Source organism: Pyxicephalus adspersus, chromosome 2 (assembly GCF_032062135.1).
Source record: "Pyxicephalus adspersus chromosome 2, UCB_Pads_2.0, whole genome shotgun sequence".
In the NCBI taxonomy this organism is placed as follows: Eukaryota; Metazoa; Chordata; class Amphibia; order Anura; family Pyxicephalidae; genus Pyxicephalus; species Pyxicephalus adspersus.
The window spans coordinates 58,368,904-58,388,064 of record NC_092859.1 but is presented as its reverse complement, the minus strand read 5'-3'; the positions used below and the strand labels follow the sequence as shown (position 1 = coordinate 58,388,064).

At 36.0% G+C, this 19,161-nt stretch overlaps 1 protein-coding gene across 1 annotated transcript in view; it reads right to left on the bottom strand.

Annotated features, from left to right (window-relative positions):
• The window catches only part of TGFBI (transforming growth factor beta induced), a 79,752-nt gene that overhangs the window by 40,767 nt on the left and 19,824 nt on the right, over window positions 1-19,161 (bottom strand). Inside the window, exons 3-7 of the mRNA XM_072400818.1 lie at window positions 10,466-10,530; window positions 8,773-8,930; window positions 8,470-8,634; window positions 7,579-7,725; window positions 6,033-6,177 (exon numbers count right to left, since the gene is read on the bottom strand). Of these exons, the coding sequence (XP_072256919.1) occupies window positions 6,033-6,177; window positions 7,579-7,725; window positions 8,470-8,634; window positions 8,773-8,930; window positions 10,466-10,530 (680 nt within the window). The remainder of the gene's footprint in view (window positions 1-6,032; window positions 6,178-7,578; window positions 7,726-8,469; window positions 8,635-8,772; window positions 8,931-10,465; window positions 10,531-19,161) is intronic.

Here is a 19,161-nt window from a genome sequence, read left to right as displayed (position 1 = left end):
TCACAGTTTTAAGTGCTTTGGATGGGAGGCAAGGGAATGTGCATGAAGCAGCAGCAATAATGGGTCAGTTAGAGAGATTGAAAAAGGACCAGGACCAGGACATAAGCAAAGACCGATACAAAGGACAGAAAAGGGGGATTTCATAAAGAGGTTTAAAACAACCAGAAAACAGTTGTTTCTTCATCTGCTTAACAGTGGTGTTCCCAAAGCAGACATTGATGGGATTCCTACTACTGATTTGTTCAAGCACTGGAAACAACTGAAGGATAGCCAGCCAGACTCAGGAAGGTGTCGTCTAGTGATGTAGAAAAAATAACCCCTCCTTCTACACCTCCCCAAAAAGAAACAACCCATATGGGGAGGCACAAACTGCTTTATATGATTATGTTACAACACATACACCCTCCAAGAGAGAAAAAGGGTGGGGGGTTCCACAGTCTATATATCATTGACTAAAAGATAAATCCCCTGCTGCATTGATCAGAACCCGAAGTTTGGGGACAGACACTACATGGGTGACAGTTGAAGGTTTGGAAGACAGAATTCATGGGCTTCTAAGGTTCACTGCAGACTACAAATAGGCAATGGTCCTGTCTTTAATGCCAACATATTTGCATCTGAATTGCCAAACAACATAACAGAAAAGGATATCTTACAGGGCCAGACTATCCATACAATGACAGGGATGTATGTGTTTGGCACTTCAGTCTGTTGTTTATCTGTGTTTGCAGCCAAACCCATTGTGAGGGGTCATGCTAAATGGCCATCAGTGTACTTTCTACCCCTGAAGCACCCAGTTTATTTAAAGCAATATTGGGGTACATAATAAAATTACAGAGACTATCCAGGCCCTGTTGGAAACTAGGGCGTTCAGACCATCAGTCAGTCCTTTTATTGCTCCTGTTTTTCCAGTATATAAACTTGATGGATACTACAAAAAGACCACTGACTATCAAGAGTTTAAAAAAAATGGTCCATCTATTGGCTGCTGCTGATTTGGTTATGGTGACACTTGTAGAGGCTGTTGCTCAGACAGTGGGGGAGTGACATATGTTACTTGATTTATCAAACATTTTCTTTCCAAAGATCATTAATGGAGAGTCTCAGGATCAATTTGTGTTTACCTGGGATGGAAGACAACATGCCACAATTGGATTATTACAAGGTTACCCACACAGCCCAACGGTTTGTCATGGATTGGTTGCTAAAGATCTAGAAAAGCTTCCAACAATTTCTTATCTGGAACAGCCCTAGATGAAGTACCAAACAACAACCAGTGGTAAAACTGACAGAGTTAGGTTAAAGCGGTGGTATTTCTGCTCAGGAATCACCCATTTTGAATCAACAGTTAGCGGGACTGGTGACTGCACCTGTTGAACTGGAAGCACCTGTGATTGTGATTGATGGGAAACTTCGGATTGGGAGCATTTGACAGCTGATGAGTAAACAATTGTGTGATACACTGATGGTTAAGCTATAGTCACACCGAAAGCCCAAATTTGGACTACTACTGCTTTTCAACCCTCCACAGAGACAATAGCCCTAATTTATTAAAGGTCTCCAAGGCTGGAGAGAATACACTTTCATCAATGAAGCTGAGTGATCCAGCAAACCTGAAACGGATCTGGTCCAGGATTGAAAACATTTGCTAACAAATAGCTTGATTTTAGGAAATCCATTTGAAGTTTGCTCAATTACTCTGCTTCACTGATGAAAGTGTAATATCTCCAGCCTTGGAGAACTTTAATAAATCAGGGCCAATGTTTTATCAGATTGAGAGGGAGGGTTTAGCTGATATGCTGAAATACATGCAGTGGACATGAAGATTGAAGATACTGCAAGTTCATCTGGACTTAATGAAAGTTATAATGGCCTGCTCAAACAAAAAAGAGCTGACCCCCACAAATACATTGATAGATTGGGTTTGGGTTGTGTCACAAGCCTCATTTTTGTTAAATCAGTGGGTGTTGGGGGTAGTACACTATTCCTTCACATGTTAGGTTAGGGACAACAAAAAATTTTCTGAACTAGTTTTTAATGGTAAAAAGTGAACTAAGTTACAGGACAAGATAGACATTTTTGGGGGTCCATTGTGGGAGAAAAACTGTGAGTTTGTATAAATTGGACTAACGTATTCTATCAGGCATACATAAAAAAGATGATGTAACTATGACCAATTGCCTGACTGATATGACAGTGACTTGACCCAAGACATTTTTCAATATTGGTATGTGATTATTTGCATGGATATGGATAATATCCAGTATAGCAGATAGAGGAAGGGAAAGTAAGAAGAAAGATGAAGTATTTGCTAGTAAAAGCTAATAATAATGTAAAACTCAGAGATTTTGATGTTAACCCTGTTTGTTTTCCTTCCCACAGACTAGTTCCAATCTTGGTGGGTCTAATTCGTTTCACTATGACCTGGAGTAGATTCTGATTATCAACATCCTTTATAGGACACTCTTGAAAATAAATTATTGTATATGCATCACCTATGCCCAGCTGATGAATAAGATGTAGTCCATTGTCATCTAGAACTATGCCATATATTGTCATCCCTGTATTACCAGAGGAACTTTTAAAAAGGACATGGATTGTTTATGGGGACCTAACTTTGGGAACGTTATATTATACAAAAACAGGAATCAAATAACAGAAAGAGTGACTGAATTCTAAAATGGCCAAATTTCTAATCCTGGTTAAATCCTGTCATTTGATTCTTAAGGGTTGGGAGTTATAAGTGAAGCTATATTACATGTTTTATGGTATATAGTAATTGTTATGCTAATTATTTATGTGTTGGTTTGTTTTCTGTTTTATACCTAAGTGTACTGCTTCAACACTGGAAGTTCTGCCTTTGCGTACTGTTGGTGTTTCATTATGATGTTGGTGAGCCAGGGAGTGGAGTGTTGGGTTAGCACAATTTATTTAATATCAGTTATGTCTCACCAACAGTAATGCTTTACCAGTATATACTGGTATATGTATACCATATATGAGGTCATCCTAAAGGAATGCAGCATATCCTTTAACTGGTATCCTTATAAGGTAAAATGCTGGTTAAAGGATGATCATTAGTCAGTACTGGTCAATCACTGGCCATTGTCTTAGTTCCTGGGAAGTTAAAAACATAGTGCCATACCTAATTAACTAGTCTTGACCAGAACTAACTGGATGCAACATGTTTTTTGATCATCTGCCAAGCCATTAATTTGGAAGACTCCTTGGATGAATGCAACTCACTTCCGCAGCTAAGTATTTTTGTTATATCTAACTCTTTGTTCCTGCATTGTTTTATCTGTCTTTATTATTAAATAGTAAAATCTTTCAAGTCTATGTGTTATCTCTCTTTGTACTCAAATTCAACCCATTAATATTTTAATAAACTGTCACAAATTATATTCGTGACATAACAGTAGATATCAATTTAGGGGCCCCACCCCAATGCTCCTTGCTATGTAAGTGGCCCCAGAGGATCCCAATTTGCATTTTCAATTATGGAAATATGGAATGAGATGGGGGAGGGGCAAGCTGTGTCCTGATCTCATTGTGGCTGTGCTGTTTGCCACGGGCTCTAATCAGCAGCTAGATTAGAGCTGCTGATAAGTGCTGGGTGGAGTGGGCAGGGCAGCTGGGCGGTCTGCCCACCAAAATAGGGCTGGGGAGAACTATGCAAAAGGATTTGGCAAACAATGCTGGTAAATGCAGCAATGGTTTCAAGAGCCTGTTCACCAATGCTAGAAGTCTAGCAAACAAGATAGGGGAGTTGGAAGCCTTAATGAATGAGGAGGATTATGACTTAATTGGCATTGCTGAATCCTGGCTTTGTTCTTTGCATGACTGGGCTGTCAATATTCCTGGGTATACTCTCTTTCGTAAAAACAGAGTGAAACGAAAGAGTGGTGGTGTCTGTCTATATGTGAGAAGTGATCTAAAAGTGAATGTGAAAGAAGAAATTGCGGATGGAACAAGCGATGAGGTTGAGGCATTATGGGTGGAGTTGAAAAACTCACAGTTAATTATTGGAGTTTGCTATAGGCCCCCCAGTGCTATTGAAGAAATAGAAAATCAACAACTAGCACACATAGAAAAAGCAGCAAAAAGTGTTTTAATCATAGGAGATTCCAACTACCCTGACAATGCCTGGGGGCACCTCAGGAACAGATAATTTTATGCTAAAGTTTATAGAAGCCCAAACTAGAAATGATACTCTGCTGGACCTAGTTATTTCTAACAATGCAGAGCTTAAAACAAATGTGCATAAAAAAGCAGAATCTGGGTAGCAGTGACCATAATTTAAATTAATTTATTGTAAGCTTTAAACAGGAAGCAAAAACAGGACAGATAAAAAAACATTAATTTTAGGAGAGCAAATTTTCAATATTCCAATGGGTAATAAGTTTAGGAGGATAAAATTAAAACCTATGTGGCTCACAGCAGATGTTAAAAAAGCCATAAGGAACAAGAAATGGGCATTCCAAAAATATAAAAAAAAGGATCACCTTCATCATTTGAAAACTATAAAAAATATAACAAAAGATGTAAAAATGAGATAGAATGTGCAAAACTTCAAAATGAAAGACAGATTGCAAAGGAAAGTAAGACAAACCCCCAAATATTTTTAAATATATTAATAGCAAAAAGATTAGATCTGAGCATGTAGGCCCCTTAAAGGATGCCGCTGGGTTGGTAACTAGGGATAAAGAAAAGGCAGGTTTAATAATAAACCCCCGAGTCACACTCAGCTCCCTCAGGAAGTAGTTTCAGCAACTACTATAGATTGCTTTAAGAAAAAGCTGGATGCTTTTCTATAGCACAGAATATAACTGGGTATTAAGGCTTTAAAGTAAAAAAAACAGTGACTGTTGATCCAGGGAACATCAGATCGCCTCATGGAATCATGAATTAATTTTTTTCCCCTGTTGAAGCAAATTGTACCAGGGCTTTTTTGTCTTCCGCTGGACCAACTATGTCTTATAGGGTTTTAAATCTGGGATATGATTATTTCCCTAGTGGTTGAATATGATGGACTTATGTCTTTTTTCAACCTAACCTACTATGTAACTATATTGTTGGGATCGCCTAATATGCATAATAACAAATAATAAAGATCTTGAGGTAATATCTACATGTTTTCCAAAATATTGAAAAGATATTATGACCCTGATTTATGAAAGCTCTCCAGAGCTGGAGAGATTACACTTTCATCAGTGAAGGTGGGTGATCCATCAAACCTGGAATGAATCTGGTCCAGGATTCAAAACCTTTGCTAGCAAGTAGCAAATGTCTTTTAAAAATCCATTCCATGTTTTTTGGATCACCCAGCTTCACTTCTGAAAGTATATTCTCTCCAGCCTTTGAGAGCTTTCATAAATTAGGTCCATTATTGGGCCTTTTTAGGTACCTTCATTCAAAACAATGAGTGTATTTAAAACCATCATTTATTAGAAACTAACAATTGCAAACCACAACACTGACATCAGTGCATTGTGATGCCATACAAACAAAGTATTAATTATTAATTTCCTACCCACCAGAGATCATTTTGAAAAAGCTTGAGCACCATTTGTGTATTACATTACTATGTGAAGGCCCTCCTGGTAAAATGCTTCATCACATTTGATCAGAAATTGTCAACCTGCTGTACTCCTACGCACCCTCCCATCCCCCCCCCCCCTTTCCCAAGAACACACACATACAACCCCTTACATTTTTTTCCCTTTCTATTTACATATGAATGCAAATGTCTGTGTTGAGTGTACACACATATAAAAATGACATTTGCACCACACATATTAGTTATCAGCCTGCAAGCCATTGAAAAGCAATATATTTTTAGAGCCACAGCTTTTTCAAAATAGAGCACATGTATATGTTTTAAAGTGTAATCTGTGCACAATTTCATTTTCATCGAGTTCAATTTTGAGGCTTGGCATTGGAATCTATATATTCAACACAAGCTCTACTTTTATATTTTTATATTTATATTATATTTTTACATTTTTTAGCTTTCTATACAGGTAGGTTACCTTTCAAAGCTTCTGGATCACTGAGGATTCTTTTGAGTGTTTCTGGTGAAACTTTTTCAAAGGCTTCATTGGTGGGCGCAAGAAGTGTGTACTGTTTATCTTCAGCTTCCAGCATATCAATAAGATCTGATGCAGCTACAGCAGCCTTAAATTAAAAAAACAAAACCTAATGTAAAGTAAAGTGTGTGCATTTCAAGTACTTTGTTGACACATTCACCCCAAAACAGCTCATGTTAGAACCTATTTTTCTTAACTTTTTTTGTAGGGATGCAAATCTTTAGTTTTATATAATTTTTCAGAACTGCACCTTTAACTCTTGAAGAGAGAAAAGATGATGTTATTCAGACAGGATTTTAAATAACTGTATTTTAACTTAAGTAACAAATGAATAAAAAAAAGATGTAATTGATTCATTATGTAATATTTTAAATTACTGAATACTTTACATGCTGGACATCTAGGACTGGTTTGACACTTTTTTATGGTTTTTTATTGTGCTGCATTCATTTGTGACCTTTGTATTGTGTGTTGTGCGCATGTGACTTTACCAAACAGATGTGAATTCGCACCCCAAAATCAATTATAATTACACTATGCATTACGTAAATGTATTACCTTTCGCTAACATGTTGAAGTGTAAATGGTTCCTTATAGTAGGCCTTATGTATGAGTTTGTCAGATTCAGTCATAGCCTTAAAAATGACTTAAAATAAAAAAGTTGAGCGAGATGTAATACTGACAATTCTTAATGGAGACACACTGACATACAGGAGGCCCTATGTGGCTTACTTTGCCTAAAGCTTGGTAAAATTCTCCCTTGAGAAGAGACGTTTAGGGGGGATATGATCACCCTGTATAAATATATAAACAGTCCATATAGAGAACTCTCTTCCCCATTATTCACTGTGGGATCATTACAAAGAACAAGAGGGCACTCTTTACGTCTGGAGGAAAATAATTTTAAGGTCTGTGAAAACGTGGAATTGGCTCCCTCAGGAAGTTGTTTCAGCAACTACTATAGATTGCAGAAAAGAATACTATAGATTAAGAAAAAGCTGGATGCTTTACTAGAAGCACAGAATATAACTGGGTAATAAGGCTTTAAAGTAAAAATACCAGTGACTTGTTCCAGGGGAACATCCGACATTACCTCATGGGATCAGGAGTGAATTTTTTCCCCTGTTGAAGCAAATTGTACCAGGGTTTTTTTTGCCTTCCTCTGGGCCAACTATGTCTTATATGGTTTTATTTCTGGGATATGTTTATTTCCCTATGTGGCTTACTTTGCCTAAAGCTTGGTAAAATGAACCCTTTGTATTTGCACAAATGTTATTCTTTTTTTTTGCTCTAACCTTTCTTACAACCAGCTGTTCATTAACTTCTGCAAAAACATAAGTCATACTAATTTGCAAGGAAGTGGTTTTAATCCCATATGTCATTGTCAGTTCAATAAATTGTAACTTTACATCACTTTGTTGGTGACTCAACCACTGTAAAGAGATTTTTACATGTTCAGCATTTTCTTATATAAGAAATAGGAACTTACTCGTAGGGTTTCCAGACTGTCCTCAGTTTCAACCACTTGGGCAATGTTGTTTGTGACGGCTGTTATTACTTTATCGATCACATGAACAACGCCATTTGTAGCATGATGGTCTGCCTTTATAAGTCTGGCACAGTTTACTGTAACAATCTTTAAAAGAGAAAAAATTGACTAAATATATACTCAAAAATTTAGGGAGAAGTCTATTTGTATATACTGTGTATATATATATATATATATATCCATTTGAAAAATGTTTGCTTGTTTGCCTTGCAATTAGGCAGCAGATTTTTGTCGCCCCTGGCTGGTCTCCTGTGAGAAGAGAATGCAGACAGGCCTGCATCCGCTGTATGTGCCTGCACCATTACCCATTCATAGAAATCTATTTCCTTGATTCTTTTTTCTTTTTAGTAGCAGCAGGGAAATCTAATATCGCTAACTAATTTGTTACAACTACTTTGCAGTTTGTCTTTTAATTTAACTACAGGCAATTTGCTACAGGCAATTTCATTTTTGTATTAATAGTACAAAAGGACAACCAGATTTGCTTCTTACAAATACTGGTTTTGCTTCCTACTTAGTAAATAGTACACAATCATTGGTCTGATGAAATACAATGGCTTGCTTTTAAAAACAGCAAGAAAGCATATGTACAATAGCCCACATCGCATTATAGTGTTGTCTCTATGAAAATGCTTCGACGTGTTTTGTCAACCTCGGGCCTGGGAATTAAAGTCTATGAATTTCAATCAAATGTAAGCATTAAACATACTCAATGTACAATATATATATTTGTATGCACTGTTACATTACATTTTCTTGATTGCATATTTTTATGTGACTAGTTGTTAACGTCTAAGTTATGATTCTAAAGCTGAATTAAAATATACTTACACCATTAGGATAGTGGTGTACATGTATGCTAAGGTCTTGGTACATCGATGGTATGGTAATTCCATGTCTTAACTCATCTGTGAGAAGGCGCCTGTCGACCATATGATATCTGAGTGCATTCAGTAACTCAATATTAACATTGCTCACTAAGGCATCCAATATTTCCTGTAGGATATAATGTAGAGATAAATATGCAAAAAAAAAAAAAGCTAGACAAAAAGACAATGTGTACATATTGTGCTAGTTTTTTTTTTCAAGCACAGTTCTGCATATTTTTTTTATTTAGGAGAAAACTGTACTTACAGCTGGCAAAGCTTTCCATGCCTCATTGCTTGGTGCAAAAATAGTAAAGCTGCCAGGACCTTCAATTTCAGGTTTTAGGTTGGCCTTTTCTGAGTATATTTGTGTTGTAGTAGCTTCAACTACTCCCAGAGTTTCATAAATGTTTGAAAGAGGAAGTGCTGTAAATGACATTAAAGTTGGTAAACATCAGTAAATCACTGGGATGTTTACTGTTAATTATTTTGGTTGTAATGACCCTTTATTACATCCTTTATGGCTCACTTACCTCAAATCTCTGATTGCATCTAAACCCCCCTTTGCAAAAAAGAAAAAGAGCAGATTCATAGATGAAACTAGCAAGCTCATTTTATTATTAACATCGGTTCACTGGGCCATTCTGAGAAATTATTTTTTTAATTTAGAAATAAGTGTACTTCATCAATTGTACAATATGTGTACAATATGTACAGGTAAATCAATATCCCGTAATATGCAAGGTTTATATAGCATGCCTATCTTTGAAAAAAACAGTGGTTTGCCTAATCTATTCCTAAGTGTATGTACAGAAAAACTCTTTAGATTTTGATAGAATGAGAAAAGATTTCAAACCCTTTCAAGTTTTACCTACTCTGTTAGTTCATTGTGACAATAGGTGCACTTGACATGAGGAAGTGAGGAAAAATCTTCCTATAAGACAGAACAGATATATTTTTTCGAATAACAGAGGAGGACTAGAAGCTTGCCAACGTTTTATTCCTGTGTGTGCCCGTTGCAGCTTTCTTCTGACTTCATGACTGGTTGTCACCAGATAGTAAGTGGAAATCTCTATAACAAGAGACCTGAATAAAAGGAAAACCTAACCAGTGGTTGTTAACCTTCTCAACATCATTCATAACATGAAACATATATGTTGGCTTACTAAACATTAAAAAAATTAATGAGTCAGCTCTGGTGTTCACATTGGACATTTGAAGTCACCATTCCATGTGGAAACCATCATCTCTGTCCTACGTGACTACACAACAGTTCTCTCACAATCTCTATTGCCCATGAAGTAAATTTCCCACACAAAATGTAGTTTTATTGCAATAACTGTGAAAAACAATAGACATGACCATGTTTCCAAGCAGGTTTCCTCTGATGTTCTTCTTAATAATCTACCACAACAAAAGTGCAAAATCAGCGGCAATCCAGATTAAAATGTGAAATAGCTAGGACCAAAGCAACCACTGTCTAGCCTACAGACACCAAAATTCAGTGTCATATATGGTCTCTCATATGTACTGATGCGGTCTGTTTGGAGCAAATCAGCCTGCATTGTGATTTAATTACAAACACAAGCTTCATAAAGAACCAATAAATATATATGCCTGGTTCTAGCACTTGATATAGAAGCACTTGGTATAGAAGCTTTCTGTAGATTGCTCAGTAAAATACAGGAAATGTCTTGCTTTACTAGCTGTCTTTTAACTTTAAAATAAACATTGATTATAAGGCCTTTTATATGTAGGTTTCATTTTATTAGAGATATCTTTAAAGATTGTGATCCATGCACACTTCATACTGGGGCTCACTGCAAGTGGTGCCCATTTAGAGAACCTTCAGAAATGTTATTACCAGATGAAAATTTCATAAATTATTTTCATAGTTCAGATATACATTTCTGTCTTAGGAACACATACATGTGTAAAAAAAAAAACATAATAAAATTTACCTGCTGGGCAGCCTTTCTCTCCAGGTACCTTTTCATATCCAGGACAACATTCATAAGTAATCATTCTATAAAAATAAAACATTAGCATTTTTTTTAAATGCAACACCAGAAAAATTTTTTAATATGTATATCTGTCATGCACTATATAGGGGGGTCATATCTGGCTTTTTTGCTGACACTTTTTAAGTCATTTGTCCAAAGCAAATGTAAAGATTTGGTGACTAAGAATTGCCTGTTCGTATATTTTATCAGCTTCAGTATTTCAAATACACCAGAATCTGTTGTGCATGGATACATAAGGGACTTGTTAAGATGACTGTTACCTGTCACACGAAGGCATCTTTCAAACTGCTATGCTTCCAGGACAGTAAACTGCACCAGGGGCCAATGAGTTTACATTTGTTGCCATTGCATTCGTGGTGGTTGTGAGGTTCTTCCTTCAAAGAAGGGAAAGCAACCTAAAAGGGCCTTTCAGGAACCATGTCATACCTCACACAACTGGTATAAAAAACCCTGCTAGTTCTGATTTATAAACCATTCTAAATCATCTAGCACCATTACATGCCCAAGAACTACCACTGTTCACTAGTCAAATAATGACAGTTCCCAGTAGTTTACTGGTCATTAGCGACAACAGCCATACCAACATGGTCCATTGAAAGAAAATTTGAAATCTGGAAGATGTGTACAAAAAAAAGTCAGGAAAGTGTGAAAGTGTGATGAATTATTACACTTTTTTAAATTTGTCATGTGTCTGAATGTATCTGTGTCATGTCAAACTGATCAAAAATAAATTGAATACCATCTCAGAAGCACCAGAGCAGTTGCCCTCAATGAAACATTTTCCCTCTATTTTTGATCTTTTGAAAACTCAAAATTGTGGATTTTACATTACTTTCATTCCCAGTGACAACAGAGACCATCACAAACAGAGAATGTTATATACTGCTTGAAGTTTGAAAGGACTTTCCCAAATGTGCTTCTGAAATGGACAACTAGCAGAATAGGCCTGTAACATTACATAGTTACCTCTCCTGCAACAGCCATTTTTTTTTTAGTAGATTGTGTATAAAAGGCACTGGATTTCGTAAGTATCTCAGTGTTTTGTTCTCACTGTTGATGTTACACAGATTTTTTTACTTGAAGATAAATAACAGCTGAACTAAAAACAACCTTGTGATTCCATTACATATTATGCGGTGTGCATAAACATTTCCCTGTTTAGATGAACTCACTTCTTAAAAAAGAAGTATTTAGAGTTAACATTAAGCTCTGTGTTGATGAACACAAGACAAATGGCTAAAGCAGCAAATCAGGCCAACAAACTCTGTTTTATTTAATGCTAGCTTCCTTAAGTCTTTTGCTAAAACTATAACTCTTTAGTACTGCCCATAAATAGTTGCAGATGACAAAGCCAGGAAAAATTTGTACTGTCATAGCCATAAAAATTTTGACATAAAACAGAAGTCTTTAATTTACTTGCAATGGGGGTTTCCAACCTATGACCTGGGAGGCTAATACAGTAGGTCTCTCCTGCTGAGATTAAGATCCACGCAGAGCTGGCTGCTAGTGACTTTACAATATTTATAGACTTAACGTGTTTATTCGCAGTTGGAAATTTTATATATAAATATATATATATATATATATATATATATATATNAGGTCTCTCCTGCTGAGATTAAGATCCACGCAGAGCTGGCTGCTAGTGACTTTACAATATTTATAGACTTAACGTGTTTATTCGCAGTTGGAAATATTTTATATATAAATATATATATATATATATATATATATATATATATATAAATATATATGAACAGGTCAAAGGAATTAGATCTTTTTAACAGACTAAAAAATAAATAAATAAAACACATCATAAATCAAGATTTACAGACCTGAGAAGACAATGACAGCTGTGTTTGTTTCTCTCCAATTTAAAACAGCATCAAAACGATTAATGGCCTTAACTAGAAGCTATTTACATTGTCAATGGTTTCAATAGATCTACACAGTGGCCAGTAGTTGAAAACTCTATGCAAAGGACTGTTATTTTTATGTATGTAGATAGAGGTTGAAAGGAAATGTATAACTACTTTAAACATGTGTTTCTATTAAATTAATATATCCGGGGCTAAAAAATTTTTAAAAAATACTGTAAGATACTTACCCCTCTGGCGATCCTGCGTCGTCCACGGCAGCCCCTGGGATAGCAGGCAGTGTAGGGGAGGCCACTGCAGCAGGCAGCCTGGCCGAGGCCGCCGTTGCTCTGCTAGCAGCGCGTCTCCCCGCTCTGGCAGAGGCATCTTTAGCATTCCTGTGGACGTGTGCAGCACAGTACGGACCAGAAGCCCTGCTGTAGAAGGTGCGCGCGCTACTATGTGCGCCTCTTGTACCCCCGGGGGCGAGGCAGTCGGCTGCCTCGGCGTGGGGCAGAGCTTGGTAAGTTTGAATTTCCTGCGGCCGCAGGGGATTCGTTAGTTTTTGCACAATTTCGCCTCTGTGTTACAGTGTGCTTGGGCGTGTTCTTGAATTTGATTACCGTGTTAACCTCTGTTGCCTTTACCCGTGTCTTGTCACCAGCTCAGACTTGTTGCCAACAGCGACTCGGCCTAAATACTGACTTTGCATGAACTCTGCCTGCCCTGACTTTCGATTGTCCTTGACTACGCCTTCTGCCTCATCATTCTGTACCTCACCTTATCAGACTGACCTTCTTGTGTTTGACCTTGGCCTGTCTCTGAACTATACAGGGGCAGCAGGTGGCCTTTTAGGCTCCTGCCACTTTTTTGGTTTATTTCTTACTTCGTGTTGTGATAAAGTGTTGTTTACAAAGATAAAAAAAACATTTTGGATTAATACAAATACATCATGGTAGATCCAAATTCTCTCTCCCTTCTTCCTAATGACTCTGCTCTGAGGTTTCAGTGTGACAGAATGAATAAAAGAACAAACTACTTGTGTGTAATCAAGTACTTAGAAAATGCTCTGCAAATCCCTTACCATGTGTTAAATGTTCTTATTTATTACAAAATTGTATTTGAATAAAAACAAAAAATAAATAAGTTTGTTTAAAGACACAGATCTTTCATCTTTCATTAAAAAAAAAACAAAAAAACAACATTTTCTTCTAGTCTTCTGATGTCATCTTTACTTACAGCAGAACTGTACTTACCTATGTATAGATGATCAAAACTGGGCCTTACCTCTCCCTTTGTCATCATTTTCTCCATCATGCCTTCTAGGTCTCATGTCTCTGATGACCTACTTACAAACACTTCTGATTTAACACAAGCATGGCACCCTACTGTGTTTATTACAGATGTGGACGAACTGGGGTAAACCCCGCACTGGGCATGCACAACAAAAAGTGTACACCCATCTAAAAATTACCAGGGAAAGCATTTATTTTGAATTAGAGATATGCAAAGTTTTTGGGGGCGATATTGGTAATGATATTTTATTTTTTAGTTTAGCTCTTTTAGTAAATACAGTAGTATTATTTTGTGCTGCAAATAAAGAAGGCCTCAGACCAATGCTAGGTGCCTCACATCTTTGGACCTGAGAGGAACATCTGTCATTTTGGTAATGCTCTATAGCAGTGGTGTCCAACCCTTTTTCATCTGGGGGCTGCTGTTGACATTTGGATAAAACGTGCAAGCCAAAATGCAAACAAATGTTAAGGATGTATGTTTAAAATGTAAAATGAAACACATGAAATACATGCACCAAATAAAAGAGATGACAAATCAAGAATCGCTGCAATGGATACTTCCCGATAAATTGAATTTATGTGACAGATAGCCAAGCGGTACATGTTTATACCACTACATCTTTAGGTCCCTACATCTCCCCGTTTCTGAGAAATTAGGGTCCAGAGAAGGTAAGTGGCCAGCTAAGTGTGACAGGGTAGCATGGTATATTAGCTATAGTTTTTCTATTTTGGCTATTTTTTGTATGATATATTGATTTAACAGGAAGACATAAACTGTACTAATATTTGGAAAATCTCACACTATTTTGATTTTTTAGGTATGAGTGTAGCACACATTTATAAAAGTTTACCTGGAATTCTATTTTTCTTATGGGGTATAAATTTTGTAGAAAATAAGTTTAATAAATTTCACTTTATTATATGGTTTAAATGCTGTCTAAATTTGAGTTTATATATATTTATATATATATATATATATATATATATATATATATATAGAGAGAGAGAGAGAGAGATAGCTATGTTACACCAAATCAAAACAGGGAAAATAGCCCGATGTGACCAGTAGAGACTTTATAAGTGGGAATGATAAAGGCAAGTAAATAGATACTGCTCAGATAAAGTAACTAGCTAATTTGGGATAATTGAAGGACAAGGAGAAAACACCCTTAAGGTGCGTACACACTTCCAATTTTTATCGTTCCAATCGAACGACGAACGATCGATTGGGCAAAAAATCGTTCATAAAAAAGTAACCAACGACGCCGACGAACGAGGAAACTCGTTGGAAACGAACGACCGGACCGGCGGATCAGATTGGACGACGATCGTTGAACATCGTTCGTGTGTACGGTCGTTCGTTGATCGTCCATGTTCAGAGCATGCGTAATGAACGAACGTTCGTTTACTTTCCTGTCGTGCACATAGTTCCTCTATCGCTTAAACGATCGTATCTATTGTGTGTACAATATCTACGAACGATCGTGTCGTTATCTCTATGTGCAGGATCGGTGCTATACGATCGTTCGTATATATCGTGCAGGATCGTTCGTCGTTCGTTTTCCAACGATAATAATTGGAAGTGTGTACGTAGCTTTAATCGTTAGAGATAAGAAATTGAAATGTGGTTTAGTGATTGCATTATCAGTTTTAAAAAAAAATAATTCTCAATTAATAGAATGTCAATCAGCTGTTGGCTCAATGGAGAACTTAGAGCTTATCTGCACTAATTGATCATTTTTGTTCTGTCTTCTATTTATCCTCATTTAAATTATAAATTTGAAGCATTAAATTCCCTCCACGCTGTGTCCTGGCTGTATCTAATATCTTATGAGAAAGGGGTATACAGGCGATCGCTAGCACTCAATGTGAATGTAAGTTTATTAGTAATTGAAATTTTTGAGAAATATGGTTATTACATTTTATTTAACCATGGAAAAATATCATACTAATTGATTATTCTTGGATTATTATCTGTAGATCTCCAATTCCTGATGAAGCCGACTTGGCATTCGCGAAACATGTAGAAACTGTGGAATATCTCAGTTTAAGAGGTTTCCACAAGGAGATTTACACAAATATGTCATTTTAAATACAACTCTTTATTGTTATATATAGATTCGATTATGTAAACCTTGAATAAAATGTAATGTGTTTTTATACTCTCTTGTTGAATGATTGATATTTACTTGACAACAATGTGTAAGTAGTTATAATGCTTTATTGTTGCAAGTGCTTAGAATAAAATTTGAGGGTATATGATAGGATTGTTTTAATAATCCGAAAAGAAATATTGAAATTTTATATTCTTAAACACATATAATGTGTTTAAAATGTTAGTACATTAGACCATTAAAAGCTAAACGCTAGCCAACACTAGTTTTCTTTGTTTTGGATAAAAATGGGGAATGGCTAGAGTCTCTGTCTGTTTTAATAATTATACAGAAGGAAGAAGAAAAGTCTGGATCTCCTGTGGAGCCTAGGTAACGTTTAAGGCAGGTCTAGGGGGAATAAAACTAATGTTTCTGATTTCAGTTGTGGCAGACCATACATCCTCCAAAGAAATGGCATTGCTTATAGTATGACAATAATGCTATGTAAAGACCAAGGGCCTTTATATGCATTTTAAAATGCTACTTTTCACAAAAGACAGTAAGTGTGAAAACTTAAAAAATTCTTAGCCAAATTCCCTTATACTGGTAAAAAAAAATGAACAATTCTAAGAATAGCTAAAATGTTATACTCTCCTTGTCTGTCATCTTATGCTTAATAAATATTTTGGTTTCATTTAAAGCCTAATAATAACGCCTCTACAAATGTTTATAACAACTGAGTTGCATTAGGGAAATGTAAACAGCATGATAATCATTTAAATTATGGTGAATATTGAATGTATCCTAGTTAGCTACAGTAAAGACACTGGGTGGGAATTTACAAAACTTTGGCACATGGATGAATCCCATTATTTCAGTTATGTGACCATATTTATAAATCTTGTTGAACTTAACTGATAATGTCATAAATGTTACTTTGTAACAGCACATCCTAATTCTGGTGGGTTACTTTTCTGATTCAAGTCTATTGATTCAAGTCTGAATCAAGTGTTTGTTCTTGCTCATTCCACCTATAAATTATGTTTTTTGTCAACAAAAATTGAGAAACATGGAGGCTACCACTGTTAACTTTAAATACTAGTTGCATAGCTGTAAGTCACCAACCACTGGCAAACACAGTAAATGAATGCTAACATTACCACCTAAGGCTGGGTCTACACGGCGGATTTAAAAACGCATGTAAACGTTCCTACTACATTTATATTAGTTTTTACTGCTTTTATGTTTCAAGCACTTAGAAATGCAGGAAAACGCCAAAAAACACACCTATTAAAATCAATGGACGCATTTACCCGTGTTTTCCCACGTTAACCCTGCATTTTAATTTTTAAACCGCTGCAAACATTGTATAAATAACGCTACGGTGTAAATTAGACCACTGAAATGCATGGGAATTTCAAACATGGACTTTTAAAGCCTCGGGTTAAATGCTAGGGAAAACGTTCGTGTAGACTAAGCCTAATGCAGGCTTGTCTAAAGTAAACACAATTAAAAAATAAAAATGCAACCAGGCAGGGTCAGATGTTCCAATAAAATATACTCATAATCCTGATTCAATTGTCAAACTGCTGGTAGCAGGCATACCCGGCACATCCCAACCCAGCCAATCAATGGCTGAACATGAAAACAAGGAAGACAATGGCCAAAGAAAGATGGCCATTGCAACAACAAAACAGATACAGGTGAGTATAAACATGGTTTAGCCCCGCTTTTAATTATTATTATTTAACAAAATAGTTGCCTTCTTAGGTTTACTTACTTTTGTATGAACATGAGTCAGAAATGGGAGGTCCCCCAAGTCAGACAATCGGTACCCAGTTATATACCTTACCTCGTTATATACCCTTTCATTTCATTGTGTGTGTTTGGTGTGGACCTAAACTAAAAAAGCAAAAAGTCAGTAGGAGGTAAAACTAGTTAATAAAAAAGACATGCAATGTAGTTTGTGACAAAAAAATAAAGCCCAGACTCATGGTGACTTTTTGCATAGTGCGTGTGCCTTCTAGTGTAGACTGCAGCTTCATGTGGACATGATCTCCAATGGGCCAGAGAAGACTCAGGAGGATGGCAGTTCCCAAGGATGCAGTAGTGCATGCACACAAGTAACCCTGTGCCATATTTGATGTATGGCAGAATCTCACCATTCACTAATATGTACAGTTCCGCTTTAATGTAAAAGGTAGAAAATTGTAGTTTAATTTGAATTTCTCATGCCTGAGACTTTACCTCATTAAAGATAAAAAAATAAGGGCAATTTTTTCCATAAATACAATTCTTTCTAATTTTAAAGTTAATTTTCACAAACTCCTGTAAGCACAACCATTACTAATTTACTTCAAAGAAGGTCAATACAAATTACTTATACCAGCTGGAAAATTACAATTTATATGTAACTGCTCTGTCATCGTAATTTCCACTTGTGTCTATTGTTCTGCACACATTTTTTACATTAAAACTCAGCTCATTGCACATCTAATCTAATCTCAGTATCTTTCATGTGTATCCTTTAGTCTGTACAAGCAGTGACCAGTTCTGTCTTGCAAGTATGTGTAATTCTTATAAAACAATTATATAATATAGCATAGTAATGGTGAAAGGCTTTGGTATGATCGCACCAAAGCCAAATGTTGCCATGAAACCAAAGGTTTATGATAGTCAAACTTTAAATAAGTGTTCTATTCAGTATAAATCAATTTAAGTGTGGGTTCATCAATCAGGAACCTTATCAATTAAGGTATGTAGGTACTAAAAAGGTGATCTGAGTATTTAGGAGTCCAGCATTACACCAACACAGGAAAATGGATTATTGCCAATGGATCTGAAAAAAAACTAATACCTTAGTTTCCTGGCAAACTACAAAATAAACATACCCTACAATTTGTAATAGAGAGAGTATCCACTTACAAAGTATCTATTAGTTTGAAATCCTTCAGTAGCATGTGTTAAATGAAACTACAAACTTTCCCTTTGTACAGATTATGGCGCACTTTATGGAACGCTTTTTGGTAAGGTTAGAGTCACAACCATTCACTATATGCCAACAAATTTTTATTTATTTTGAAGCTTTTAAACATCCTGTTGGCTTTAAGTTGTAAAAAGAGAAATCAATCTAGTTCTGTAAATGAACAATAATGTCTTTAAAGAATTGTATGTATACTGCAGTGTTACAATTACTAGACATTTCCATCATGTTGTCATTTGTGAACAAAATCTATACTTACTACTGATATAAATTTTTAAAGGGGGGAATAAAATATCAGTTTTATTATTTACCAAGTAAAGACACATTGTAGAAACATATCATTTTTTATTTTACAATCTAGAAAGGTAGAGATCTACAACAGAATATGTAATTTCACTATATTGTG